This window comes from Electrophorus electricus, chromosome 20, assembly GCF_041902795.1.
Source record: "Electrophorus electricus isolate QZ-2024a chromosome 20, ASM4190279v1, whole genome shotgun sequence".
Lineage (NCBI taxonomy): Eukaryota > Metazoa > Chordata > Actinopteri > Gymnotiformes > Gymnotidae > Electrophorus > Electrophorus electricus.
In genome coordinates this window covers 11,850,481-11,878,379 of record NC_137516.1, presented here as the reverse complement: position 1 = coordinate 11,878,379, position 27,899 = coordinate 11,850,481, and the positions used below count along the sequence as shown (strand labels likewise).

Below are 27,899 nucleotides of genomic sequence, written 5' to 3'. Positions count from 1 at the left end.
TTGAAGCACAATTGAACATTTATTCAGATGTAATTCAGATTTAAATTCACTGAAAATGAAACATAATTCCCATCATTGTGTAAAAACATAGAGCCAGTTTTGTGGATTTGAATTAAGTGTAGTTTTGGACTAAAGGATGATTCAGCACTGGATATTCTTATATCTGGCCCGTAAAGTTAATTTGCTATTTCACTGCATTAAAATCCAAGTATAGCTCCCCATTTCTACTTCAGAATTACAACTTTTTAAATTGCTACAAAACAAGTACCATACAGAATGTGGTATTACAGACACATCTGTTAAATGAGATTAACACGCACTATCCATATCTAACTCATCACCCAGTCCAGGACAGGAAGTAGATCTTCCCCAGAGTGTCCCCACATACCAGCTGCCTGGGGTCATCCTGGTTCACCTCTAGGACCTGCACTGGAGCCTTGCACACAAACATTCCCACCTGGTGGAAGATAGAGGTGGTCACGGAGGGTCAGCGAGACCACTGAAATACAGGATGGATACAAACACTCAAAAACCAAATGAAAATTCAGCTAGTTGAAAGGAAAATCAAAGCACCTGTTTCTTTGTGTTTCTGTCCCACAGTTTGACAGTCTTGTCGTAAGAGGCCGAGATGATGGTGCTGTCTGTGAGGCGTAACACACTGATTCTGTCACTGTGTGCCTGTAGGGGGCAGCCCATGTTAGCTATATTCTCAAATGCTAGTTTTAATATTTTCATCTTAAAGAAGCAGAACCTACTTCCCATGCAATATCAAATTTTTTACATAGAACACTAATGAATAGAAATGAACAGGAAATGCTTATAAGAAAAAAACAGTTTTTTCTATGTTCAGGATATATACAAGTGGTCATGTTACATGCAAATTACATCCCAGGATGTAATATGAGAGAAGTAATATGAAGTTATATGAGAGAAGTAGTAGCACAGCAAATAATAAGCATAAATATTTTTGAATTTATGCTTCTTAAAATAAATAAATGAATAGCAGGGCAGTACAGAACTCACTTTTCTTTGTTCACTCCAGGCCGCCATCCTGGGTGGCTGGTTGAACCGCATGTAACCTTTGGCATCTCCACACACAATAAACCCTGTTGGCAAAGCTTGGTTTCAGAACCTCTTGGCACAGACAGTATTGGCACAGACAGTCCTACCACACATGGAGGTGCCCGACAGCACAGTTTAGAACTGTTCTTCTTATTAGAGAAAGGACTTATCAGTGGTCTAGTGCGACTTGTGAGATCAGAGAAAACACGGAACTGCAAGGTGCCGGAAAACTCCAGAACATCACAATGTCCACAATCCCATACGCAAAGCTGTTTAAAAGCTAAGTACACTATGCCACAGCCATGGAGGAGTTTTCACACTCATTCAAATGCCAAAGAAAGAGACTTTCTGACTGTGAGGTTGTACATCTGTATAAATGCAGACACAGGGTTTGAACTTCTATTGAAGTTCACACTGTCCTTTAACATTTAAACCACGTGCAGTTTGCTGTTTGTTGGGCAATTCAGCTAACTGCTTTACTGATGAAATAAAGACCATGTTAAAAGTGACCACAGCAAGAGCATACCTTTGTGCATTGCAGCAGCTGTGATGCAAGTTTTCCTTGGCTTATACTGCTCCTCAGGCGGGCTCTCAGACTGCATCTCGCTCTTCTCATTACTGGAACCTTTTCCCACAGGTAACGTAATGATTACGTTAGACGCATACCAGGATGTAACAGGATCTATAAACAGCTGCAGGAACACAGAAATGGAAAACATCACTAACCATAATGGCCAGAATGCAAAGGGGAGGCGGTGATATTCATGTGGATTATAGTGATGCTTTGCATTTGGTCTGTTCTCCCCGAGACCTGTTTATTAGTGGTCTAGTGTGACTCAACGTGATGTGAGTGGCTGATAATGAACATGTAGGAGCTGGATGCAGTGCCATTTTGCATTACGTCATGACAAACATTGAGAGATAGACTTTTTAGCTGATAGGTGCAACTTACAACAAAGATAACATTTTGTCATAAGCATACTTTTTATAAATCTTTTTACTCTTATTTTCTAACTCAGAAGAGTAAGGACCAAACTTGTTTGCTCAGTTCAGCAGAATAAATTTGGCTACTTAATTTGTGTGTTTATAGTATGTATATATGGATGAAGCTACTCACAATGAAGTACAGCTGGAGCTCACAGTCATTTTCTCCCAGAACCCAAACACTCTTCGCATCATTTTTCACAATTCCCAGAGGTTGTGTTGGTTCTAGAAATAAACTGCAACACCACCACCACCAAAACAGTCACCCACAACATATAAAAATATGCAGGAAACCATGCACATTAAGATGTGTGAGTTTATGCAGGTGTATGTGTTGGTGCCTATATACATACTCCAAATTTGTTCTGTCACTGCAGAAGACATCAGTAATTATAGAGTCAATACACAGTCCCAGGAGAAAATTACTGTAGTACATGTAAGCCACTGGAGATTCCACTGTATACGATGACACTTGGAATAGACTATGGATCACAAAATCACATTAATTCATAATTATAATCAATATTAATTCATAATAATATTGAAAACAGTGTCAAACACACACACAGACAAAAAACACTCCAATGTTGACAGCAGACCTTTGGGAGACTTCACAACCTATCCCTCTCAAACGGCACAACATATTGGTTCGCTGCTGTTTGATGTTTCAGGTGTCGGCTTCTGACAGGGAATGGGCTTAGCAGACGGAGCTGCAGGAAGGTAAAGGGAAAGGAGCTGTGGATGAGTAGCACAATGCCATACCTTGCGGTGCAATGTTGAGAGTCCCACTGCAGGTTCCACACTGTCACTGAGCAGTCACTAGATGCCAGAGCAATCTGCTGATTGGGCAGACTGGAGATCGCTCCAATGCGGTTGTTACTGACCTAGAGATCACAAACTCCCAAAATCATACACATATTCGCAGACACATGCAGCGCAGAATTCTGAAACACTGACACATTATATTCTAAGTTACTGTGACTGAATTCATACAATATCTTAGTACTGGGTTTATGAGGGGCATTGATCAGACACCGTGGTTATAATGCAGTAATAGACTGCCAGTAAGCATGTATTACCTTATTTGAGTAAACCAGTGAGTTGTGATGCCATAACTGAAGTCTGCCTGAGTGGTAACCACACGCTACCAGTTCCCCTCTTTCCAGAAAGTAGGCCACAGTAACAGACTCTCTACAGGATGTCTCTATAGACAATTACATTTTAAAGTCAAAGCCAAATTTATATACATAGTGCTTTTTACAACACAGTCACAAAGCAAGTTTACAAATGTTTTGAGTCCAGATCCCTAATGAGCAAGCCAGTGAGCAACAGTGGCAATGAAAATCTCCCTGGTTAGAATTAAGGAAGGAACCTTGAGAGCACCAAGACTCAAGAGGGAACCCACCCTCCTTGGGTGGCCCATCTACACAGTGCAGGCAAACAAAAATCAAGCTTATGAAAAAAAAAAAAAAAAAAAAAAAAAAAAAAGAAGAAGTCAATAAACCATTAATCCTGAAAATACTGGCTACTGCTTCTCTAGAAAATCACTAGATGCGTGTGTATGTATGTATGCACATGATTGGCCACTCTGACTCCTGCATAAAACTGGAAAAGCTGCAGCAACTGCACCTTGAATGCTGTGAATTGAGTGTTGTGATTTGAATATCCATGTTCCATGACAGCAATTAACTACCAGTGAATCCAAAATATATGTGATATAGTGATATATGGTGTATTCATAACAGTAACAGTATTCTGAGAATCTTTTTTCTTTCATTCTTTGAACAATGACAAAAGAAATCCTGTACTTAAACATATTTGTGTATATAAGGGAGTTGAAACATTGTTTAAGACCATTTTGGAGGTGTATAAAAATGTATAAAAAGTACCAATCTCAGCAGCGATGCCTGACTGAGGAACACAGGAACCTATAGTGAAGCTCCATGCTCGAAGCGAGAGGTCCTCAGACACTGAGAAGAACCACTGGCCATGCCCACTCACTACATCCTGAACAGCACCACTGTGATCAGAGTGAGAGTTATGATGCTGCACCTTCAAAGAGAGGGCGAGAGAGAGAGAGAGAGAGAAAAAAAATGGAAAGGAAGGATAGAAAGACAGACTGTTAATCCCCTCTCTAAGATACAGATTATTATTTTTTTTTTATTTCAGTGCATTAGGTTTGTACTTTTCCATGGTTATAGAGCCGGCTACACTGATGGTGGCGGCTGTATTCATGGTTTGAGTAATGGCTACCTGCAAAGGGTGCCAGAGTTTTACAGTTCCATCCTCAGATGCTGTGGCAACCAATAAGTCCTGTGTTTTCAAGTTCCCTTCTGGGGCTGGCCATAAAAAAACAACAACAAAGGCCAGTGGGTTTGTGCCTTTGTGGATGTTTAAAGATCACACAGGTCAAAAATGCATGTGTGTGTATGGCTATGTGTGTGCACTGTATGTAATTCCACCTGCTGTAGAGATGATGGTGGTGTTGTGGATGCATGAATGGTGGGCCTGGATCTCAGTGATCATCCCCACATCTGAATTCCACACTCTCAGAAGCCCATCAGCAGAGCCCAGGATTACATAGTCTTTCTGGATAGTTACAAAGAAAACAATACCACACTCGAAATTCTCTCTCACACACACACACACACACACACACACACACACACACACACACACACACACACACACACACACACACACACACACACACACACACACACACACACACACACACACACACACACAGCAATACCTCTCCTAAAATGTGGTGGGCTTACCCAGCAACATAGTGTGGTGAGAGAGGACATAGTCAACACTTCTCTAATACAGCTTCCTGATTGGATATCCCATAGACAGAGCCGGCAGTCATTGGAGCAGCTCAACTGTAATGGGACAGACACAGAGAGAGTTAGAATATGCACTACAATTCCCAGTGTTCTGTCATTTTCTGCTTTATTACAGATCCTTTAGTTCTGTAATGGTACATTAGTGCCTACATTAGTACTTTAGTATCAATCCTTATACACAGGCTCAAATCTTGAGCTGCTGGGACTTTTTTTTTTTTCTTTTTCTCTCACACAGAGACTTGCACCTCTGCCTCCCTCCATGCACAAATGGAGGTTTCATGTACTCACCATAGCTGACGCAGTCCAAGCACAGGCCATGATCCAGTCTCCATGGCAATCAGGTAAAGACTGGAAGAGAGATGGAGGGGAGGAGCACACCTTCCACACCATCAAAGTCTGAAACAAAGAAACCCTCTTTTCAAAGAAATTCTCTGATAATCATTTGTACATGTTTTGTATTGGATTTGATAAAGATGAGCAGATCTTTATCAAATCCACTACAAAACATGTATAAATGATTAACAGAGAATTTTAAAAACACCTAACAGATGTACATTAAACTCAACCCTGTGGGGTCCCTGTATCTGCCTGTACCTGATCCTTCCCTCCAGACAGAAGATGCTTTTCATCAGGACTGAAGGCCAGGCATGTGACCCCTCCACTATGACCTCTCAGAACCCTTGCCACACTTGGTTCAACCCAGGGTTCAGAGGTTAACTCATTCTTCCACCACAACGCAATAGTAAAGTCATCTGTTAAAAAACAAATTTGAGACCAAAAAAAACAATCATCCTGGTGTCTCTTTGTGAGTCAAACTTTGAAACTTATTTTCCCCAAATTCAACCTTCTAAACATATATCCCCAAATATTAATAGTGTATTTCAAATATAAGGATCCTTATAGGACTGGGAGTGACCAGAGGCCGATGCTACATAGGTGGCGCTTTGGGCCAGGGCAAGGATGGCTCCCTCCTGGACTCCAAAAGCCCCTCTAAGGGTGAGGCTCCCTGCAGCAGCCGCCTGTCTTCTCCAGAGCCGGAGGTGGTGGTCCAAGGAACCAGACAGCAGCAGGTCATCCGCCTCTGCCTCCAGCCACAACATGCATGACACGGATAGCCATGAGTCCTCAGTGGACCATACCCTCTCACCTGCACACAGGAGGCTGCTCTCATTCATACATTCAAGTTTCACTTGGCAAGCAGGAAAGCCACCAGGACACTGGGAAACTGAAGTTATCACTTTAAGAGAATTAGTACGTGAGTAAAATTATATTTTTGAAAAACTAACTGGAGAAAATTAGGTGTATTTGTAGGACTGGCACATAAAGCAGCTCTCAAATTTATGGACCCCTAACCACCCCATCAATTCCCTTGATATTTTGAATAAACATTAAAAATCTTTGATCTCACTCTTTGGTGCATATGTCTTAATTATGAATATACTTTTATTGTAGCTTTTTTTTTATTTATTTATGCCAATATATTTTCAGCAGAATCATATTTTCCTTCAATTTGTAATTTCATCTTCAATAAACAGAACATTTAAAAAACATTTTTTCTTTTTCTATAATAATTATGTTTGGACTTGAAGCTGTGTGTCAAAGTGTCTGCACCTGACTCCAAACTGAAAAGCTTGATGCCATCTCCATGGTAACCCACGGCTGCGTAGCCGTTAGCTACAGCCACAGAGTGCGCAACATCAGCTACTGCAGCAGGTCTGTGTACAACTCGCTTCTGCAGGAACATAGTCTGGGATTATTACTAACAATCAACAACACTGAAAGACCAATAATAAATAAAAAATTGCAGAAACTACCTTTTGCTCTCCCAGGACAGAAACGAAGCATCCAAGACTAGCTGACCACAAATGGACCTGAACCAAGCAAACAGACAGAACAGAAAAAAACATTCTACATACTTCTACACATCAAGCTAAGCGAGACCAGCAAGACTAAACTGCTTCTTAATATGAATGAAACAGCAGGAGCCTTTACAATGCCATCAAATAAAGGGTATTCAAATCTCTGCTCTTTGGCTACCAGGAACCACAGCTGGGGCTTCTGACCCCTCACCTTGCCATCATGTCCCGCGCTGAGGAGTGTGTCTCCATCAGGCAGAAAGCTGAGGGCTTCAGTGCTGCCACAGTGAGCCTGGTAGAAGCCCATGCAGGCAGCAGCAGACGTGGACCACAAGCGCACCTCTCCAGCCAGACAACCTGAACAGAGCAAAGAGGAGGAGGAGGAAGAGAATGCTACACTGCGGACAGAGCACTGGTGACCCAACAGAGTCTAGGAGAGACAGAGACAAAGGGAGAAGGAAGGAGAGACACAGAGAGAGAAAGGGCAGAGAGAAGGTGAGCAAAAGAAAGAGAGAGGGAACTCAGTTACTTTATTTGAACTCTACTGATCAAAATAAGCCCATAATTTTCTGTAACTTCTTTGATCCTGCCTCAATCATCATTCTCACCATGCGCATCTCCTGCCTAAGCCAGTCCCACACATGCACTGCTCCATCCCAGCATCCCACAGCCAGGACCATGCCTTCACGTTCAAAGGTCACACAGTTCAGAGGGGAAGGGTTTGGGAGACACACCATCTCTTTATATTTCTCGGAAGACCATACCTGTGCACAACCATGTTAAGTAGTTCATTTTAAAATGTGAAGTTAGTCTTGAGCACAAACAATTTTCAGATTTCTAAATGTATCCCAACAAATCTGACCTTTAGGTTGAAGTCTAATGAGACAGTAGCAAAGTGCTTCCTGTCTGAGCTGACATCACATCCTGTGATTTGGTTTGAGTGGGCATTCAAATAGGCAGTCCTTAAGAAAACAGGGACTTTGCATAAACATAGGGTAACACACTCAGCTTACTGTATTTAGAATTGATTCCAAGTTTCAAAATGTTTTACCAATTCCTTTAGAGAGTTCTAACATTTTATCAGCCTCATACATTTCAGTGCGTTGTACTGAAAATGTTTCAAATCAGGTTTTAAGATCATAAAGATCTCTTATTACCAAATTGTTATTCACAAAATCTGCAGGGAAACAACTTGATAATTTCATTTTATGTTTTTATTTAAGGGTTTGTGTTATTGCAGAAACTCTATAAAGCAGTATGTGCTGTAGTTTCAAAGGGGTTGAAAATCTTTGAAAAAATGCTCTAATCTTAACTGAAGTTTATACCAAGGTGATTACCTGTATCCAGAGCCAATATCCCACACCTCCACGTGCCCGTCATATGAGGTGGTGCAAACAACACCCTCATCCAGGAACTTACATCCAGACACTCCATCACAGCTGCTCGTCAGTGTTTGCACTTCCTGGTTGAGAAGGACACTGATTTCATTAATGTCAGAACCTGAACCACCCAAAGCATCCACAAAGACCACTGCAACCACTTTGGTAGCATCAACTTAAACACCTGACAACAAAATGGAATATGCAAATTGCCTGTAAAAAAATTATATAACCAATATCCTGGTTATGAATGTTGTCTTTTATAAACCATATTTTATTTTCTACACAAATAGCCCTTTTGTATAATATTTTCCCCATTTTAAATTGGTTATTCAATAAATTCTTTCCAACAATGTTCAATGGGTATCAGTTAGGTAGCCAGTGTATGGCCATATGTCCATGGATTCATAATATATATTCCAAATTCTGATCATGCCAACCCTTTTCCAGAGTAATTTACAGAATTGCTACCACTGGCATGTGACAGTAGACGTGAACATTAGATCATGTTTACATCATTCTTTAGCAAGCATGACAATCTGGGTTTAAGTGAATGTAGCACTCAACTGAGTCAGCTTTCTGCACTTTCCACTGTAGAAAGCACAGCACATATGCATTACCTCAAGCAGGTATTCCACTCAGACAACCTCTGAAAACTAACCTGAAAACTAACAGCAGGCATTACCCGGCTGGTGTCAATGTGGAAACAGTGCAGAGTTCCCCGCTGGGTGCCCACTGCTAGGACCCCTCCTGCAGGACTCAGTGCCACACAGCACGGTCCCCACTTAAAAGTGGACACCAGCTCACTATACAATACAACCAAAGCACACTGAGTTACTAGCACACAGGCAAACACAAAAGGAGAAAATAAGCACATTGCCTATTTCATAAGCACAATGCCTATTTCATATCCTCAGCTGAAAGCAAAAGTAGATTTGTACAATATCAATGATTTTCTGGAGTTATTTGTATTATAGTTCAACAATAGCCATTATAATTATAAGAAAAATTTGCAACCTAATAAAAGCAAGGTTGTGAGAATCTTGTGTTTTCAAAGGAGTTTGAAAGTCAGTTATTGAATGGACTTTGAAAGTTAGTTTTAGGTAAAATGTTTTTTTTTATAAAATAAGCATGTTTATGGATCAGAATATTCATATGCTCATTCACTAAGAAAACAAAAAATATTTATTACTATTTATCCTATTTTAGTTTTAATGACAATGATCTTTATTAAGTATAACTTATTATTATTAAGCATAACTTTATTAAGTATAACTTTTATTAAGAAAAATGCTTTTATGCCCCATTTATTATTTTAAGTTTCTTAAAATAACCCTGGCTAGACCTAACACCAACCTCAAGACAGCCCTACCTAGCTGCTTGCTTTTGGCCTCTGTTCTTGTTCAGCCACCTCACTGCATGCACTCCCCCCTGCTCAGTCATCATGTTTGCCCAGACATGTGCAGAGGACTCGTTTGGTTCATTAAGAGCTTGTTGCACAAACAGAGCTGGCCAATGGGAGAGGAGATGGGCATGGCGCTTTAGGAAACTGTGACAGTGATGAAGCTCATCCAAGTGATCTGTGAGTGAGGAGAGATAATGAGGGGTGTCATTTAAAACAGGCCTCACAGACTTGTTAGCTCTTTAATAATGGGTCTTATAAAATAATGTAAAATAACGTATATCATCGTGGCATAAAATGAAGACATTTCAGGCAATTTGTTTTCACAAAAACTAAGGTAATGTGAAAAATTAAAGATGATACTGGCTTACCTGGTGGCTCTTGGTGCTGTTGGTGAATTTCATTAGTCTTTGCTATTGAAAAGACAGACAGAGTTTAATAAACCTTGAGTGCACTGTGAATCTATTGCAGACAGAACTCTTCAGGACACATCAGGGCCTTTAAGAGAAATTTTAACTCAAAAAAGCTCAATTAGCTAACCTGGTATATGCTAACAAGCCTATTTGTTCTCATTTCATTATTAGAATTTTCAAGGGAAGTATTTCTCTGTGGACTTTACCTCTTGCTAAAAGGCTCACTTAAAATACATGAGAGCTTGTGTCTGTAAATAACTTACACAACAAAACATAATTCTCCAAGAGGGCGTGCAAAAGTCCATGTCGCACATTAGCATACAGGAAGTTGAAACTTGAAAGCAGGAAATACACAGGCTCCCACTGATGGCACTTTATCTGAGCAGTCAGACAGACAAGCAGGCTCAGTGAGTAAGTTACTATTAAACAAGATTAAAGTCAACAGAAGAACACACTAACCAGGTGGACGGGTAGGTGAGTGAGAGAATCTGCGTCACAATGAAGAAATGTATCTTTTCCCAGAGGGTCTGAATGTACCCAAAGGTGAGCTATGAACATAAAACACATACAACATAAATAGAAAGCTAAATAAAGAAATAAATAACACCAGAGTTGAAGTATTTTCATTCTACAAACTACTGCCATGCCTGCCAGTATTAGATGTGCTCTGCTTCTATCCTTCTCAGTAGACAGGTAGAGCTGCTCAAAAGCTGACCTCACGCCTGTGATGGTCAGAGTGAGAGCCTCATCCGGCCCATGTGAAAAAGATGGATGGATCAAACTGCAAAAGAAGTCCGTTACAAACTACAGAGGTTGTAGATGTTACATCATTTCTGCATGGGGGAAAAAAAACAGTTGCAATGCTATACCTTCGTAGATTCTGTGCCAGTTGTGAAAATATCAGCATTGGAACACGGCTCTTTGGCTCCCTGGCTAGCTCAAGTACTTCCTTCCAGGTGAATGGACCCTGAGTGGAGCTCAGGTCATTGCTGAGAGTCAGCAGAGAGTACAGATCTCTCTCCCTCAGAGCTGCGAGACGCAACACAAATATTTACTGACAATGTCACTGATACAATTTAAATTCAAGAGTGTGTGAACAAAGGAAGGAAAAAAACATCAGCTTGGGAGATGACCAAAGACTGAAATGACCTAAGGTTAAGTGCTTTCTGCCATGTCTTTTGGTGGTTTGTAGGGTTGTCATACCAGTGGAGCTGACAGCTAAAGCAGCCAGGGCCCATTCCAACCCTCCTCCCCCATATTGAGCCTGCAGCATACACAGGCTGTGTTGCACCAGCTCACACAGTGAGTGAGGAAGAGCCTGCAGCCTGTCCTTCATCTGCAAAACACATCACCATTCAGAAGAAGAGATGCAATTCTGCTTCTTATCTTTCCAACCAGCTAGTCCTACTAGTCTTTCAAATAGTCCATGTTTTTGCTCCATTCCAGCTCCCAACACACATGATCCAAGCCACAAAAACACCAAATACCTGGAACAAGTCTTCTGGGAGCTGGGACAGAGGAAACTGTGGACTTCAAGGGGGGGATGAGGTTGGAAAAGTCTGCCACATGCATTACTACCATTTCAATTCTATGCAACATCTCTCATATGGAACACAGTCAGACCTTCATCATTGCTAATCATCTCTTCCACCACCACTAGAGGTCTAACCTTTTCAAATGAGGTGTAGTTTCTCAGCTCTTCACATGCTAAATGGAGGTAGAGTGGACTCTCAGCTCCCTTCTTCATTAACAGTGTCTGAAGCTACAAGTAAAAACAGCAATATTCACTGCACTTGGCACTACTACTATAGTCTGATATTCTTTTGAATGGGAACATATGAACAGGGGACAGACCTGACTGTTAAATGCAAAATCGCTCAGTTTTTCCCCATACACACCAAGCTCTTTCTGAACAATTTCCTTCCTCTCTGTTAATGATAGATGTCCCAGTGGAAACAAGATAGAACCTTTCTTCTTACTTAGGGTATTCCAGAGGACGGAATCTGTGGTGACACTTAGGACCAAGCAGACACCCTATTCAGAGGATAAAGTCACCGGTATAGCGATATGTGTTTAATATTACACTTATATTTACATATCTAGTACTAAGCTTTAGTACTGTTTATATCTGTTCAAATACTGCCATGTGTGTGTGTGTGTGTGTGTGTGTGTGTGTGTGTGTGTGTGTGTGTGTGTGTGTGTGTGTGTGTGTGTGTGTGTGTGGCGTGACCTTGGGAAGGCACTCTGGTATCCATTCATAAGCCCCTTTTCCTCCATCATCATGTATAAGGTCTGCCCCATCAACAAACAGGGCCAGTGAATGTCCTTTTCCAAGCTCAGCCAGGCTTTCAAAGAACTCTGACAACAGGGATCTATAGCAATAACAGATCCAACAGGATATATTCTTATGTTTAGGTTGCTTTTCCATTAAACAATAATTATTGTGTTCCCAGATTAGATCACATGCAAAAACATCCCACTCAAATCTGTTTAGAATATATTAGTTAATTATTTTAACTACACACATATTCTTTTCTCACTTGTAAGATATGCTGGAAGCCAATTCTTCCTCCTCTTCTTTTCTCTTCTTCAACCATTGCACCAGGCAGCGTAGGAGGTGCTTGGGCATGCCAGCGGATTTGCTAGCAGCTGTGGAATAGAATATGACATCACAAAAAGGTGCTCTCTTCAACTTTTCTGGAGTCCTGAGAGCATGAGCCAAGGCAGCCTGAAGATTACAGAGAAAGAAATTGAACATAACGTGAACATGATATAATTAAATCAGTATTTTTGCACTATTTGTACCTGTTTTGTGTGTGCAGGTATTTTTGTATAAAACCCGGTACCATGAATACACTTTTGCCCTCTCCGGGAAGCCCCTCCACCAGTAGAATCCCTCCTTTTTGCTGACACTCTTGGACTTTTTCTATTGCCATGGAAACCAACTTTCCTCTGCCATGGAAGCACTGTTGCTGGGCATGCTGATATACTTCCTGTTCTTTTATTTCCGACATCAAATCTGGTTCATCTGCTTCCTGTGCACAAGCAACCAATCAAAGAGAGGAAGAGTTCAAAGAATGAAGGAATTAATTAACTAATAAACAAATTAACAGATGAATGAATAAAGCCATTACTGAAGAGCTTAAGAAAACAAGATCAAGGAGCTCAAAATAAAACAGTATACATACAATTGTGGCAATAAATCAGTTTAAATTTCAGGCCTGACCTCCACAAAGAACTTCTGTATAGTTGCCCAGAGATCATCAATCACAGCCTTCCCAAACTCTTCCAGGCCTTTCACACAGGGACGTCTATCCACGAGCCCACCCCACTCACATGGATAACTACAGAGAATGCACACAAAGGCATAGTGAGGTATTACATACTTGTATTCTACTGAACAGCACACTCACCCACATGCTCCAGAATAGCAATCACACACATGCTCCATAACAACACACATGCTCTGAAAAGCAAACCCCCACATGGTCCAAAACTGCACACACACCCAGACATTCAAGGTACATGTACTTACTTTTCCAGAACTCTATATCCATTGTTCCGGATCAATTTTTTCAGGTTGTCCATTTTGGCTGCAGTTTCCTTAGAATCAACTGCAAAATCTGCTCTCCATGCCACAGGTACCAAGCTGAACCCAGCAACATGCAGCATATCACCCAAGTTACAAGAGATATATACAAGCTATATATGTTACTCTGCTGTCAAGTGCCTTCAAAAGGTTAGTCACAATATGGAAAAAGAGTATAATGTATCTAACAAATTACAGCTAAAGATTAGCAGGGTTGTTGCTCTAATAACAGACAGGCATCATAAAACCCCTTGTGTCCCCATGACTGCAAAGTCAAAGTTCACTGGCAAGTTGTTCCTTTTTTTTTTTTTTTTTTTTTTTTTTTTTTTTAAAAACATTTGTTCCTGTAGCTTTGCTGGTGGAGCAGGCAAAGCCAAGGGGTGCTAACAACACTCAGGTCATGGGTTTGATTTCCAGGGAGCACTCATACTGCTAAAAATGTAAGTCTGTCTGGATAAGATGCTCTAATAAGATACGGCGAAATGCTGTAAATGTAAATGATTATTGTGATTGCATATATACCTGACCAGGTGGGGTGATCTGAAATAGAATAACATGCGGTTTTTAGCAGAATCAGGATACAGGTACTGAAACTGTCGAATCTCCATCTCAGTGATGGACAGCCCAGAGGGTGCAGAGTCCAGCTGGTGGAGTTGGCATGAAAAGTATGTCATGGCCACACTGCAATTATAGACCACCCATCATGTGCAAAAATCAAAACCATAAGGGGTAAGTTCAAGTGGCCCTACCCAACAGTACTGGGGCAGGTTAGGCAGTGAGGGCTGCGGTGGCATCAGCCCATATTTCTCTCCCAGAATTCCAAGCAGCAGTTGGCTGCGGCAGACCTCAGAAAGACATAGTTCCGCAGCTCGGCCCAAATCCTCTTCAGTGACACCCTGACGCAATTCCACCTCCTGCAGGTAGAGGCAGTATGGTGCTGCACGTTGACGCAGCTCTGGAAACACACTACGCACCAGCACATCTCTCTCAGAATGCATGTCCCGAAATGCTGATGAGATGAAAACATGTACCCCTCGCCACCTGAGGACAAGAAAATAAGTAGCCAGAAAAAGTTCCAGATCTTTGGATGGGTATGATGGAACTCATCAGTTCTAAATCTATTTTTAAATCTATCAATGCTCCTGTTAAACAGAATCATTAATATATGCAACATTTCTTCCCATCAGTGTGCAATGGTACATAGCTGCACGTCAATAGCTACAGACTGTCGAAGGTCTATCAGCTCCTGGTTTGATTGTCATTTGAAATTGTCTTGGATATTTCACAATTTTCTGCAGCTAATCAAAGACAAGACCAAATTCCTTGCTATTCCTTGCTAAACCTGGGTTACTTTCAACAGCGACCTTAACTTTAAGAAACATATAAGCAACATTTGAAAAAATGCATTCTGTCACATGAGAAATATATGCAAGGTCTGTGACATTCTCTCAACAGCTGAAACTGAAAAGCATATACATGTGTTCGTGTCAAATTGTTTGGACTATGGTATGGCTCTCTTTGAACTCCATACATTACATCCATCCATGCAGAGCATGCGAAATGCTGTAGTGAGGCAGAAGAATTTCCCCTGTCCTCAGAGTGCTGCACTGGCTAACTGCAGATACTCTGAATGACCTATGGACTCTCCACACAGTACCAGATTGAACTGTTTATTAGGCATTTTCCTGCAAGAGCCGTGAGACCTACCACCAGTAACATGCTAGTCACATCCTCTACCTGAGAAAAGACATGATGCAGTCTTTTCTTATAATAGCCTTAAGCCCTGGAATTCCCTTCCTAGTGACCTGAGGGCTCTTGTTGACTTAGGTGTTTTATGAAGAGAATATACACCGTTTAAATTATCTATTAATTAACCTAATTTTATACATCATGTTTTATTTTATGCTAATGCATTTCATTTTTTGTTTTTCTTTTATTTTATATAAAATATGTATGTATATCTTAGATATTATAAATTATTAAATAAATTATTTTATACCATCTCTGTGATGCACCTTATTTTAATATGCATTATACAAATTAAGCTTATTTATTGCCTGCAACATATGTCATTTTGCAGTTCTGCACTCAAATGAACTTTGAGTTTGCAGTGTTACTCTGATATGGTGGTACCTGAACTTCGGAGTGGTAGGAAGTGGCACAACACTGGTGACTCCTTCAGCCTCAGACTTAGCATCACCAACCACAGGCAGAGAGATGTTGTGCACCTTGTCAATGCACTCCACATGATCCAAGAGCCTGGAGGAACCTCTCTCTGAAACAAACCTGCAAGCATGAAGCAGTTCTGTAAATAAACTGGAGCAACAGAGACCAAACAGCCACCCCCACCCCAAGAGACCTAGAAGAATTAAATATAAACTTACTTCAGGATCTGCTCACTAAAGCCGTACAGGCACAAAATGTTTGGGTTCTGGTCCTCAATGCTAAAGTTGCCACTCCTGGAAGGAAAAATATTGCTTTTTTAAATGGTTTTTAATAAAGATATATACTATTCATCAAATAGATTTTATTAAGAGCTTATTAGAAGATAATCTGGCACTTTTGGAAGCATTAAAGTGAAGAACATGTTTGACTAATGAATGTGACAAACATGCATGTATGTTTCTGCTTTGTTAGTTGCAGATGCCAGTAGCACACGGGCCTAATAATGAAAGACTGGCTCAAGCATTACACCACTTAGCTTGCATAGTTGCAATGATAGGAAAACATTTAGTTTGCTTTTAAACAACTGAAGCAAGGAAATGACATACACTGAATTTCTATAATGGCAATATAATAATAATAATAATAATAATTATTATTATTATTATTATTATTAATTATTGACACAATCAGCACTCAGCATTTAGATCTAATAAACACCCCCCCCACACACACACACACACCCATCAATGATTATATAATCAGGTTACAAAAACAGTAATTGTATTCTGTTACAGTTACTGAAAAAAAGACAGCAATTACATTATTGGTACATTACAATACAATTTAGCAGGATGACTACATCCTTTATCATTACTTGTTTTTTTTCCCTTCTAAATGGTTCTAATCGAGTGAACAGTTCCATCACTTGTCATGGTGAACCCTTATCACCACTGAATACAGCCTGCGTGGCGTCCTCTCTCTGGCAGGATTCATCCCTTTCCGTCATGTCTTTCACACACATGAAACCGTTTCATCACTAATAGCTTTGTTTATCATGAACATGAGATTGTCTTTCCTGGATATTGTATTTTTTTATATGACTTCATATATGTTAAGTAAAAATAATCCTGATGCAATTTTCATTTGTCTTTATTTTAAGATAAAGTTTAAAAAAAATTTTTTTTTTAAATCACACAATGTAATAGCAAGCAATCAGTTACATTTCTTTAATATGGTGATGCTTTGGATCCTAAACATTATTTGCAGGTAATCAGTAATTCTATAAATAGTCTGCACTTCGTGCTGGAAAACATTCCTATTCATTTTGGTGCCAAAGGCAGCTCAAGGCAGTTTCAAAAGTCAAGAGACAAAAAAATGGCAGCAAAACTTACTGAACTTTCATGAGCAAGTTAACCATGACAACATCATTGTTGGAGGTCTTCTGGTACCTATTCATGTTATTTTCAAGGCTTGAATCCATATTATATTCATTCAGTGTGATTATGCTATCCACCTATGAAGCAGAACATTTGACTCAACAGAAAATAAATTAATGTATTCATGTTTCAGCTTTGTTTTCAAAGGAAACAAACATATGAATATGGACATTAAAGGATCAGACCTTGGTTTTCTGTTCAGTCTGCTGGGAGAAAAAGTTACTATAAGATATCCACTTAGAGTCATCGTGAGGTTCCTAAAAATAAAATCATCGTAACAGAAGAAAATAATTCATTATTCAAAATGACCTTGGTGAAACAAACATTGCTGTAAAAATCTGAACACAGCAATTTCTGCAATTTACATTGTTCTATATTAATGCAAGGAACTTTAATTATAATTACATAAAAATGAAGCCGTTTTACTGAATATGGGATTGAACTAGGAGACATTTAAAGATATCAGATACAGGTCGCCTGCAAGGTGTGCTAACTTTTCTCAATAGTTGCAATGTAGTAAAGTCCAGCAAAGTACCAGTAAGAGGAGACTCACCAAGGTCTGCTTCAGCGCATGCCTCACGCTGCCCAGAAAGTCATCAGGCTTGAGCTGGATCTCCTGGACGCCACTGTAGCACATCAAAAACACCTGAGAGTGCTCACAGCAGTAGCTAAGCATCACGGTCAACAGGAAAGCAACCTCCTTCTCCTAGAGCAAGAAAGACATGGTTGCCAGATGGCAGGTTAAGAACCCTACAAAACCAATTTCAAACTTATTAGCAAAACTACAGATACTGAAATGCAGAGCAAATGCTATAGCTGTAAAAAATAATAAATAAAATAATTTAAAAAAAAAAAAAAAAACAACAACCAAACTTTCTAGTCTCACCGAAGGTCGTTGCTTGGACTTTTCCATGCTCTCTGAAGAGTCCGGAGGCAAATATAGCCCCTTTGCTCCTTCCCAATCACTCTCCATGAAGTCCACTTCACAAAAGATCAGGGTGCGGCCAGGGATAAGGGGAACGTTGTACCTGCAGGAGATCTGCACTGCCTTATCCAGGGCCTGCCGGTAGTGATCCAGGAGGTCTTGAGTGTACATTCTCTGGCTGAGGAACCAAGCGGTATTAACCTCCACTTCTGTGCAAAGGTCCCAGGCAATCCACAAAATGTTTGATGCTATTTATCAGAGCCCATAGTATTTGTTCAAAAGCATAGCCTCAAACTCTTCCAAGCCTCCTCTTTCCACTTTGCATGCTTTTTGTTCTTTTCCCATTCCCAGGTTCTCTCACACAGATTCAGTTAACCAAGGGCTCTGCTCTGGCCAATCGCTAAGTGCTCCATCTCCAACTGTGCTTTAATGTGTTGCTACTTATGAATACTAAAAATGTTTGGGGTTTTTTTTGGAAGTTAATCCTTCAAGGGGAAGTGTAGGAACAAAACTTCCATTGCAGTGTATTAGACTCACCTTGTTTTCTGTAGGCGTCTATGTTGAACTCTCAGCAGGTGGTGAACAAACGGTACTGTCCTTGTGGCACGCAGCCTCCTATGGCTGGCTGATGCCCAGCCATCGCCTGGGAAACACCCACCTTGTGGAAATTGCATCAGAATCCTCCGCAGGATTTCCGCAGAACTGTCTGATGGTTTCACAGCACCACCGACTGGATATGCCAGTGTAACACATCAGGTAAGGTGCATATTTAAAACAATTATTGCCTACTTTGTATATTCCATCTGTGCATTGCTTAAGTAGTTCAAAAGCACACAGTAATTTAGCTTACGAGACATGCTGAGATCCATGATCACTTTATAGGCTAATAGGAACCGGAAAGGGAGCAGCCTACTCTGGATCACATCAGACTGTATGAATAAAACACAGTAAACTGTAAGAATAATACACCACAGACTGTAAGAATAATGCAAACCTTTATATGTGCATTTGGGCAAGTAGGTGAGTGGGTGAACGGTCACATTTTCACAACACATTTGCTTAATGCCAGTTCGACTATAAAGAGATAACAGAAAGACAAAGAGCAGAGAGCAAGACAGAGAGAGTAAAGTGAACTAAATTGAGTAATGAGGTGGTGAGGTTACCTTTGATGAGAGTATTTTCAGAATTCTCTCATGGTGCTTGGCACTGATGCCCTGGGTGATCATGTTCCTCAGGTTCCTCAGCATGGCCGTGAAGGGCAAAGAGTTACTGTCTACAATAAAACAGCAAAAGCACAAAGCACAGCTCAGCAACTCAATGCTGCATATTAACTTAGTCCCTAGATATCCTAATGTTGCATATTTAGCAGTTCAAGGTTACTCAAGGAGGACAGTGTGTGTGTGTGTGTCAGACCAAGTGAGAGAAAAATTATATGCCACTAGGTCTTAGTCCCAGTCCTGGAGATACATATATATTTATGTTTTCTGCTCAGATAGACATGGCTTCATTAAGTCATTGGTCTGGGTCTGGATTAAGTCATGATGGTCTGGATCATTTTACAGAAATGTGGCTTTTTGGAATGTGCTTGGATGGGCCTAAGAAATACTGAGGTCTGCATTATTCAGACCTATGAGCTTTTCCCATGTGGCAGCTGTGTTTCCCTCCTGACTCAGTCTGGTCTTCCATGTGTCTGGCTGCCTGAGCTTCATGCGCTGGCCTGCTCTCTCACTTTGCCACACCCCACTCAGACCACTGCGTGCAAAGGTCTTCGGATCAGCTGGGTACCTGCACACAGAAAGACACACACAAAGAGAAACACACAAAGACAACACATGTTAATCAGCTCCAGAACAACACTAATATATGCAAACACATGGTTACACACAGAAGAGCTTTACTGGTGTCCACATAAGAAGTTATAAGAGCACAGGATTATGGGATTGTAGGCCATACCTCTTCCCCAAGACACTCATGACAAACTCAGCAGGCTCTTTGATATGTAAACGCTGTATTAGATTCTTTACATTGAGCTCCCTCCGTTTCTTAGCCACTGCAGGACACTGGCCTTTCAAAAGCTGAACCGCAACATACACATACCACACACAAAAACCCACGCACAGACACACCATCAGTGATCAGTCAGTCATATCTGATACTCAAAGCAGCAAGCAAAAAAAGTGTTATCTCTGAATTTGTGATCAACTGTGAAAATAAGAAGTAGCTCGGGTGGGAGGGAATACTCACATATTTCTGAAGGGTTGAAACATTTACTCTAAGAAGGTTAGACCACCTTTTCCACTGTTCAGGTGAAGCATCCTGTCCAGAGCAGGGGAGAAGTTCACATCAGATATAAAAATTAAAAAAAAAAAAACCAGTCAAAGACCACACTTTAGTTAAAATTTCAATAGTGTTTATATTCACATGAGAAGAACTGAAATATACACGCAAATAACATTTGTTATAACCTTTAAGGGACACCACTACAGAGCTCAGTGCTTCATAAGCTGCATCAGGTGTGCTAGAGCAGAGAAAATTCTATATTGCAATCTGTGTACCCCTCCACCCCACACAGATAAACACATATGATAAGAATTCTCTTTGAAAGAGTAGGTCATTTTGAGTATTATTTAAAGAATGGGCAGCCATATTAGCACAGATCTACACAGGAGTTTTCAGATGCTAATTTTCAGCAAGTGTATTGTCCAGTTTTGCACATTGTTTATCTAGTAACACTGTGCTAATTGCACTTTTAGTTGTCTCTGACTATACCACTATAAGGTTCTGAGACAATCAGTGTACCATACCAGGGTTTTGCCTTTTTTCTGGCTATATTTGCCTTGGTGTTTGTGTGTAGTGTATTTTGCTAGTTGATACTCGCTGAACTGCTTGAATTTGTCCACAAGGGCTTTTTTCAGACAGGTGGGTAGAGACGGGCTGAAACACTGAAAATAAAAAATATGCATTTTAATTACAGTATTTTGTGAGAATGCTATGGACATAGACAAAACACAAAAAGAAAAGATTTATAGAAATTCTGATGCTGGAAACAGAAACTGAAATATTGTCTGAGTTGTTTTATGTGAAGACATCAACTTGACGTAAAGCATATCAACTTTTTATTCAAAGACAGGCTCATTTAGGGGTGTGGGCCATTGATGTTTACTGAAAATATAGGTATGAAATAAAAATTGTCCTTATGTGTAAACAAAAACCTATACAAACTTTCACATCACAGTCTGAGACAATGGCTCAAAGATATGTAATAGGTGGTGATGACAGTTGACAGTGTTTAGGAATGGAATTGCTCAACCAAAAACTTCCCTCAACATACCGTGCTATAGAGCCTTGACACTTCCAGCCAATCAGATGGAAGCTGCACTATTGTGCAGAAGTACCTCCGCAGGTGGGGCTTAGAAGTGCGCAGGTGTGCTGCCAGGGCAAGCAGGAAGTTTGCTTGTGTGCAAATGTTCAGATCCTTCCTGGTATAGAGAGCCACCTGGTGGAGGATATAAAAATGACAAAGAATAAAATCACTGTACAAGAAAAAAAAGAAAAAAAGAAAAAAAGACCTCAGATACAAACTTCAGTTGGATCTGCACAATGTGCAAGCAACTAAATGCGGAGAGCTGTAGAACATGAAACATGAGACAGAACGAAAGAGTAAAATTCTCAACAGGAGCACACTCACAGAGCCCCTTTCACTCATACAGACTGTGTTATAGCAGAGAAAATTAAAAACTGCAAGACTGTGCCCCCCTTCCCCCCACACCCCCAAACACACCTTGAGGATAAACTCTGGATCAATGTTAGTTATATCCGCAGCCAACGTCTTCATCTTGCTCCACTGACTTTTCTTGTTGTCCCAATCTTTCTTTCCAGGAGAAGGCTCTTTAGTCAACAAAGAGCAGGCCACCATACTTAACAATTCATACTGATGAAAGACAAGAGAAGGACAAAGTTAAACATGGGAAAACATTAAATATCAAATTTTTAAATTAAAAAAAAAAAAGGTGGCAGAGAGGTTTCATAAAACCTTTACAAAAGCTGCTAGGAGATTGGATGATAAGTTACCCAGTAGGATAGGAATTATGGAGAGATATTTTTTTGAACAATTATAAGCAACAAGGGTTTGAGGTAGATAGTTTTTCTTTTAAGTATGTGACTGAGAAAGTTGTGTTAGAAAGGCTTATGGACATAAATTGCTCAAAGCTACAGGTATAGATACCAGCTAGATTTTTAGAAGAGGTCATTTCCCCTAGAATTTTCCTACACAGTTTAAAGTTGCTAGTGTGATTCCTCTGTACAAAAAAATGCAGTTTATTAAATTAAAAGAAAACAATTATAGGCCTGTATCTATTTTGAATATTTTATCCAAGATAATTTAAAAAGTTTTTTAAAACTTTTTAAAACAGATTTTTATTTAGTTGGTCAAAATATTATTTATGAATTTCAATCTGGTTTTATGAAAACTCACTACTGATACATGCTTAATTTATTTAACTTATTTTACTAGGAGAGAGGTAGATAAAATGGAATTTGTGTGGTATGATAATGCTAGATCTGCAGAATGTTTTTGATACTGCTGACATGATATTTTATTACTCAAGTTAAAAGCTATGGGTTTTAGTGATTTGCTAGTTAAGTGAGTTCCTTCTTACCTTGCAGAAAGAAAACAACAGGTTGATGAAAGCACATTATCCTTGCCTAGAACTATTAATTGTGGAGTTCCCCAAGGACGTATTGTATCTTTTCTTTTATATATTAAAGATTTGATTATTTAAAATGTGCATGTTCCTTAAAGTTACTTTTGTATGCAGATGAATCTGCATTTCTATTTTCTCATAAAGAGAAGAGTGTTGTAGAACGCACATTAAGTGAAGAGCTTCTAAGCATCTGTAGGTGGGTGTCTGAGAATAGATTATCACTTCATTTAGGGAAAATTTAAACAATTTTGTTTGCAACAAAGAAAGTTAAAAGATTCATTGGGTGTTATTGTGGTAGTTGGAGATATGGTGGAAGCTAAGAATACGGTTAATTAATTAGGATGTAGGTTAGATAATTATATGTCAGGTAAGGGTAGGCAGACAGGGTTTTGTTCATGGTATGATGGTATTCCAAAGTACATTAAAAACAAATTTCAAATCTCTCAGAATAGATTGGTTAAGGTTATTTTAAATCTCCCAATGAGAACACATTTGGAATTGTTTCATTATAAAATTGTGTTTTGGCTAAAAATGCAGGACAGAGTTGTTTTAACAGTTATGTAAGGTATGTAAAATTTTGCAAGGGGTTGTTCCACAGTATCTGAACAATTATTTTGTGCAGGTGCAAGAAGGTAGTTATTTTACTAGAAGAAGAACCACAGATTTGGTTCCACCTACTTTTAAAAGTAGAGTGGGTAGGGACTCCTTTATATATGTAGCTGCGACACTGTGGAATTGGTTGCTAAAGTGTTTTAAAATGATTAATAGTATGCAAGGTTTTAAATACACTGTTAGGAAACAGATAAAAGTGCAGGGTATGGATAATAATTAGATGAACACATTATGCATGTTTTAGGTACAATTGTATTGTGGTAATTTATTTATTATGCCACATTTTCTAGATTTTCATCTGCTGCCTAATATGGGATTTGGTATGAGCGACCACAATGGAAATAAGTCTTTGGACTTTTCTGTGTTATCCCAGACTGCTTCTGTTTTTATTATAGGCACTGCATGATATGTCAGTGTGGATATTGTTTGTGTAAAATATGAAATGGTCTAATAAAATCAACTCAATCAAATCAAAACCAGATCAGAGGAAATGTCACACTCATAGGCTGTTTGCCACTCTTTAAAAAGATTAATGCTTTTTTCATTCATTTTGGGTGACTGAAAAATACTCATTATGACATAGGACATAGTACATGTTAAATGCATTCCCCAGCAGCATAATGAGCTGATCTAACATTGGAACTTGAATCATGTATATCATGTACTGATTAAGTAGCATACCCCTCAAGATCAGAAATTTCCAATGGATAGGATTTTGGGATGGGGGAGTGCAAGGAGGGAGGTGCTAATCTAACCATCAGTGTATCTCATTCGCTGATCTAAATTGTGGGTCAGGGGGTCAGACATTTAGATTTCAGCTTGTATTATTGTAAAAAATCAAAGCAATGAACTCAACTCAATTATATGAGCTATTGTCAGTGATAAACAGCAGAGCTTTTTGTGACGCAAGATTTGATCGGTTGGGCATAAAGCATGAGATCTGTCCCAAATGCATGAGTCTCATAGGCAATGCGTGAGACTTGAGGGGTTTGAAGTATAAACAGCCAAAGCCTTACTTCACTAATGCAAAGTATCACACTACCTAATTGCTAAATAATATAATGCATGTAGATCAAAAAGAATTTGGCAGGCTTCTTCCTCCAAACATGTAATTAGTAATGATAGACAAGAGATCTACATTACTCCAGAGGTGAATAGATCAGGTTCAGAATATTAAAATCCACCCCAGGATTTTGTTCCAACTGCCTGAACTAGCTAAACAGGACATACAAAATAACAGATCATTGTAGCATACAAAAATCATAGTAGCACTTTTACTTTCTGAACATAAACTTTGACGTGTCTGCATTTTAACCAGATGACTTCAAAACAACTCTTTTTTTTTTTACCTTTTTAGCTTTTAATACTTCTGCTTGTTCAGCTGAGCTTGTTTCAAACAACCCATACTCTTCCTTGAGATCCACTTTCTGCCTCCATTCTTCCTCAGCCAGTTTATGTTCCACGACAGGCATCTCTGAGGGCAGCCCCTGCTCCTTGAGGTCCTCATGTTCCATATCCTTTTGATTTATACAAATTTGCAGAACATTTACCAAAAAATACAAATGCAAATGTAGTAAAATTAACTGAAGGCATAACTTTACCATGGGTCATGTCACTGTAGATTTTTTTAGATAAGCCACAAGTAAACACCACCTGGATTTGTGGAAAACATATTTGAAATAAGACATTTCCTAGTCCTGTGAGGAGAGAGGGCACATCCACATACCTGATCTAGCTCTGCACTATATGTGGATGGGATGTCTTCAGCACAGCTTCGAATGACTGGATCAGTGTTTGCCTTTTTATGTGCCACACTTGTTTGCTCTTCTGAAGAACCAGGAACAAAGGCAGAAGAAAGTCCACCAGCAAGGGACGGAGTGCTTCGGAGCACAGGGCCAAGGGAGTGGGGAGAGCAGACAGTGGAGGAGAGGGTGGGGAAAAGGAGATGGTTCTGCTTCAGCTGGGTATTTTCAGTGCTGAGCAGAGAGGACGGGTGCAGCAGGGTGGAGGTTGCGGAGAGAAAAGGAGAGGACATGGCCGTGGAGGATAGGGTAGAGGGCTGCATAGTCAGGCAGGAGGCAACAGACGCAGTCAGAGTTGCCCAGGAAAGAGGCTGTAATGGAGGTGAGAAGGTCTGGAGGAAAGGCTGAAGATGGGCTCCTGCATGAGGGAGAAATAGTCAAGACTAATCAAGACACTAAAAGGACTGGGTGTGTCGTGATTACACAAAGCCCTTTGATAAAGAACAGCAAAATGAAAGTGGGGTGGAGATCTTTGTACCTTGACACTGTGCCTGGCTTAATTATTTGTAAATCAGCATCAGAAATGTTTCAGTACGTTTCTGCCAACAGGTGTGATTCCTTACCCTCATAGTGTCTGGTTATTGCATCAGATAAAACAACCAGATCGATAGTACGAAAGAAAAAGGGAAGAAAGAAAGAAAACTCTAAACAGTGCAATACACTTTCAACATTCCAAAATCTTACCAACTGATTTCACGAACAGACGATATTTGGTTAACTAGGTTATACTATATATGTCTGTCGTGGTGTTCCAGTAATTTGCTTTGTAAATATGCCCGCAGAAACGCCTGAAACAACCCAATGCATACGTTTTTGTGTCTTCGAATTTTAAAAATAAGGATGGGAGAATCAAACTTTGCCTTTTCATCAAACTTACGCTTTTTAGCTTGCTTCTAAGCTTGTACTGGATCCGAAGATTACCAAGCCATTGACAACCTCCTGACACGATTGCGTTGCAACAGTTTTTGTTTTCACCGTGCCTTACCGTAATAAAGGATATATACGCGCCGCCTAATTGAAGCCTAATACTGTAAATTGGGCATGGATGATAATACCAGGCTAATATTGCGATATTTTTATAAGTAATCCAAGAGCTCATAAAAATCGGGAGCTTGAAGGCCCTGCATAGTATCTTAGCTGTTCCCAGGTCTGCACTCTTCTGGACCGAGATCTTGGATGTTGTTCCTGGGATCTGTTGGAGCCATTCTTCCATTTTGGTGGTCACATCCCACTGTTGCCACTGTTGCCCTCACCCCACACATCTTTTCTATCTCTTCCTTCAGCCCTTGGTATTTCTTGGTAAAGTGTCTTGTTTCTTGATGTTGCTATCACTTGGGATTGCCAGATCTATGACTACCGCCCTCTTCTGCTGTTTGTCCACCATTACCATGTCCTTTGGCCAATCATTACCGTCTTGTCTGTCTGTATCTCGAAGTCCCACAGGATCTTAGCATGGTCATTTTCCACCACCTTTGTGGGTATATATAGACCTTGGAACTTCCAGCCCATACTCAGTACAGCTGTTTCTGTACACTATACCAGCCACTTGCCTATGGTGTTCCATGTATGCCTTGCCTCCTAGCATCTTGCATCTCACTGTTATATGCTGGATTGTCTCAGAGGCATTTTAAGGTTTTAGGCAAGCATAGGTTCTCTAAGATATTTATTCACGTAAGTGCTAACGATATATGCCTTCGTTAATCAGAGATTACTAAAAAATAATATCGAAGAGGTGTATCAATTAGGCAATAGCGAAGGCAATGTCTGGTGCTGTAGTATGCTCTATTGCCATCGCAATGCAGCGTGGCGATATAATGCCGGTTATCTTCGCTGAACTGCTGGATGTCCAAGTGGTGCTCACAAAACAATGCTGGGTTTATAGATAACTGGAACACATTCAAGGACAAGCCTGACCTTTTAGGGTGGGATGGTATCCTGCTCTCCTTTCCTGTAACATAAGCCATTGTCTTATGACAGACCTAGTTAATTTATGACAATCCAGAGTGCTGGACAGGCAGCAGGCAAAGAGGCTAAACCAACCGACTGCTGTTCACTATGACATCACCTGAGTTTCATCATACTGATACTGTGTCTGTTCCACAAGCTAAGCAGAAATACAGAAAACAAAGAAAAACATGTCTTAATAATATAATTAGGATTAAAGTAACTGATTCACAGAACACTGCCTGTATAGTTTATCTAAAGCTGGGCTTACTAAATTCGTAACATCTAAAGTGCTCATGATAAATGAAATCAAATGAAATTTGTCTAACAGAAACCTGGATCAAGCCAAATGAGTACATAGCTTTAAACAAAGTGTGTTCTTTTGGCTACAGATATCTATACCGTCCTCATCTAACTGGCCATAGAGGCAGAATTGCAGTTATTTATACTGACACATTACGTATAAACCAGAAAGCTGGTTATGAGTTTGAGTGCTTTGAAATTATTTTTACTAGCATAAATTATGTAGCCAGCAATAAGATGCCCACCCAGCCTCTTCCACTAATTGGCGTCTACAGGCAACCATGACCCTACTCAAAATTTACTAAGGAATTTGCAGATTTCCACACTAATCTAGTCACTGTAGTAGAAGGAGCCATTATTGCTGGTGATTTCAATATTCATTTTTAATAGTGTCCAAGACCCTCAGGGATTGGTATTTAGTTCTATATTAGAATCAATTGGTTTTACCCAATGTATAAGAGAACACACACACAC

The 27,899-nt window shown here is 39.9% G+C and overlaps 1 protein-coding gene across 2 annotated transcripts; it reads right to left on the bottom strand.

Annotated features, from left to right (window-relative positions):
- On the bottom strand, nucleotides 1-26,496 carry tep1 (telomerase-associated protein 1). Of its 2 annotated transcripts, none has more exons than XM_081703325.1 (57): nucleotides 26,056-26,496; nucleotides 25,657-25,752; nucleotides 25,103-25,536; nucleotides 24,726-24,893; nucleotides 21,843-21,992; nucleotides 21,393-21,557; nucleotides 20,866-21,003; nucleotides 20,306-20,377; nucleotides 20,015-20,136; nucleotides 19,689-19,846; nucleotides 19,225-19,334; nucleotides 18,912-18,990; nucleotides 18,599-18,791; nucleotides 18,023-18,239; nucleotides 17,690-17,842; nucleotides 17,322-17,393; nucleotides 17,092-17,213; nucleotides 15,919-15,993; nucleotides 15,668-15,820; nucleotides 14,284-14,575; nucleotides 14,057-14,178; nucleotides 13,481-13,594; nucleotides 13,172-13,289; nucleotides 12,792-12,980; nucleotides 12,486-12,673; nucleotides 12,176-12,317; nucleotides 11,800-11,979; nucleotides 11,615-11,707; nucleotides 11,095-11,281; nucleotides 10,815-10,974; nucleotides 10,593-10,726; nucleotides 10,405-10,493; nucleotides 10,209-10,323; nucleotides 9,904-9,945; nucleotides 9,503-9,710; nucleotides 8,792-8,936; nucleotides 8,089-8,213; nucleotides 7,614-7,713; nucleotides 7,360-7,515; nucleotides 6,966-7,181; nucleotides 6,710-6,766; nucleotides 6,507-6,627; nucleotides 5,812-6,042; nucleotides 5,490-5,647; nucleotides 5,184-5,291; nucleotides 4,827-4,931; nucleotides 4,509-4,635; nucleotides 4,300-4,385; nucleotides 3,936-4,098; nucleotides 3,126-3,250; nucleotides 2,809-2,930; nucleotides 2,400-2,528; nucleotides 2,180-2,282; nucleotides 1,589-1,754; nucleotides 1,024-1,106; nucleotides 574-678; nucleotides 1-457 (listed from the first exon to the last, which is right to left on the bottom strand). In XM_081703325.1, exons 3-57 carry the CDS (start codon nucleotides 25,439-25,441, stop codon nucleotides 338-340), a joined length of 7,710 nt encoding a protein of 2,569 aa, XP_081559451.1. In that variant the 5' UTR covers nucleotides 25,442-25,536; nucleotides 25,657-25,752; nucleotides 26,056-26,496; the 3' UTR covers nucleotides 1-337. The 2 variants fall into 2 exon arrangements, with proteins under 2 accessions (XP_081559451.1, XP_026876678.2); XM_027020877.3 differs by having other exon boundaries at nucleotides 11,149-11,281; nucleotides 26,056-26,494.
- Nucleotides 26,497-27,899: the final 1,403 nt, after the last annotated feature.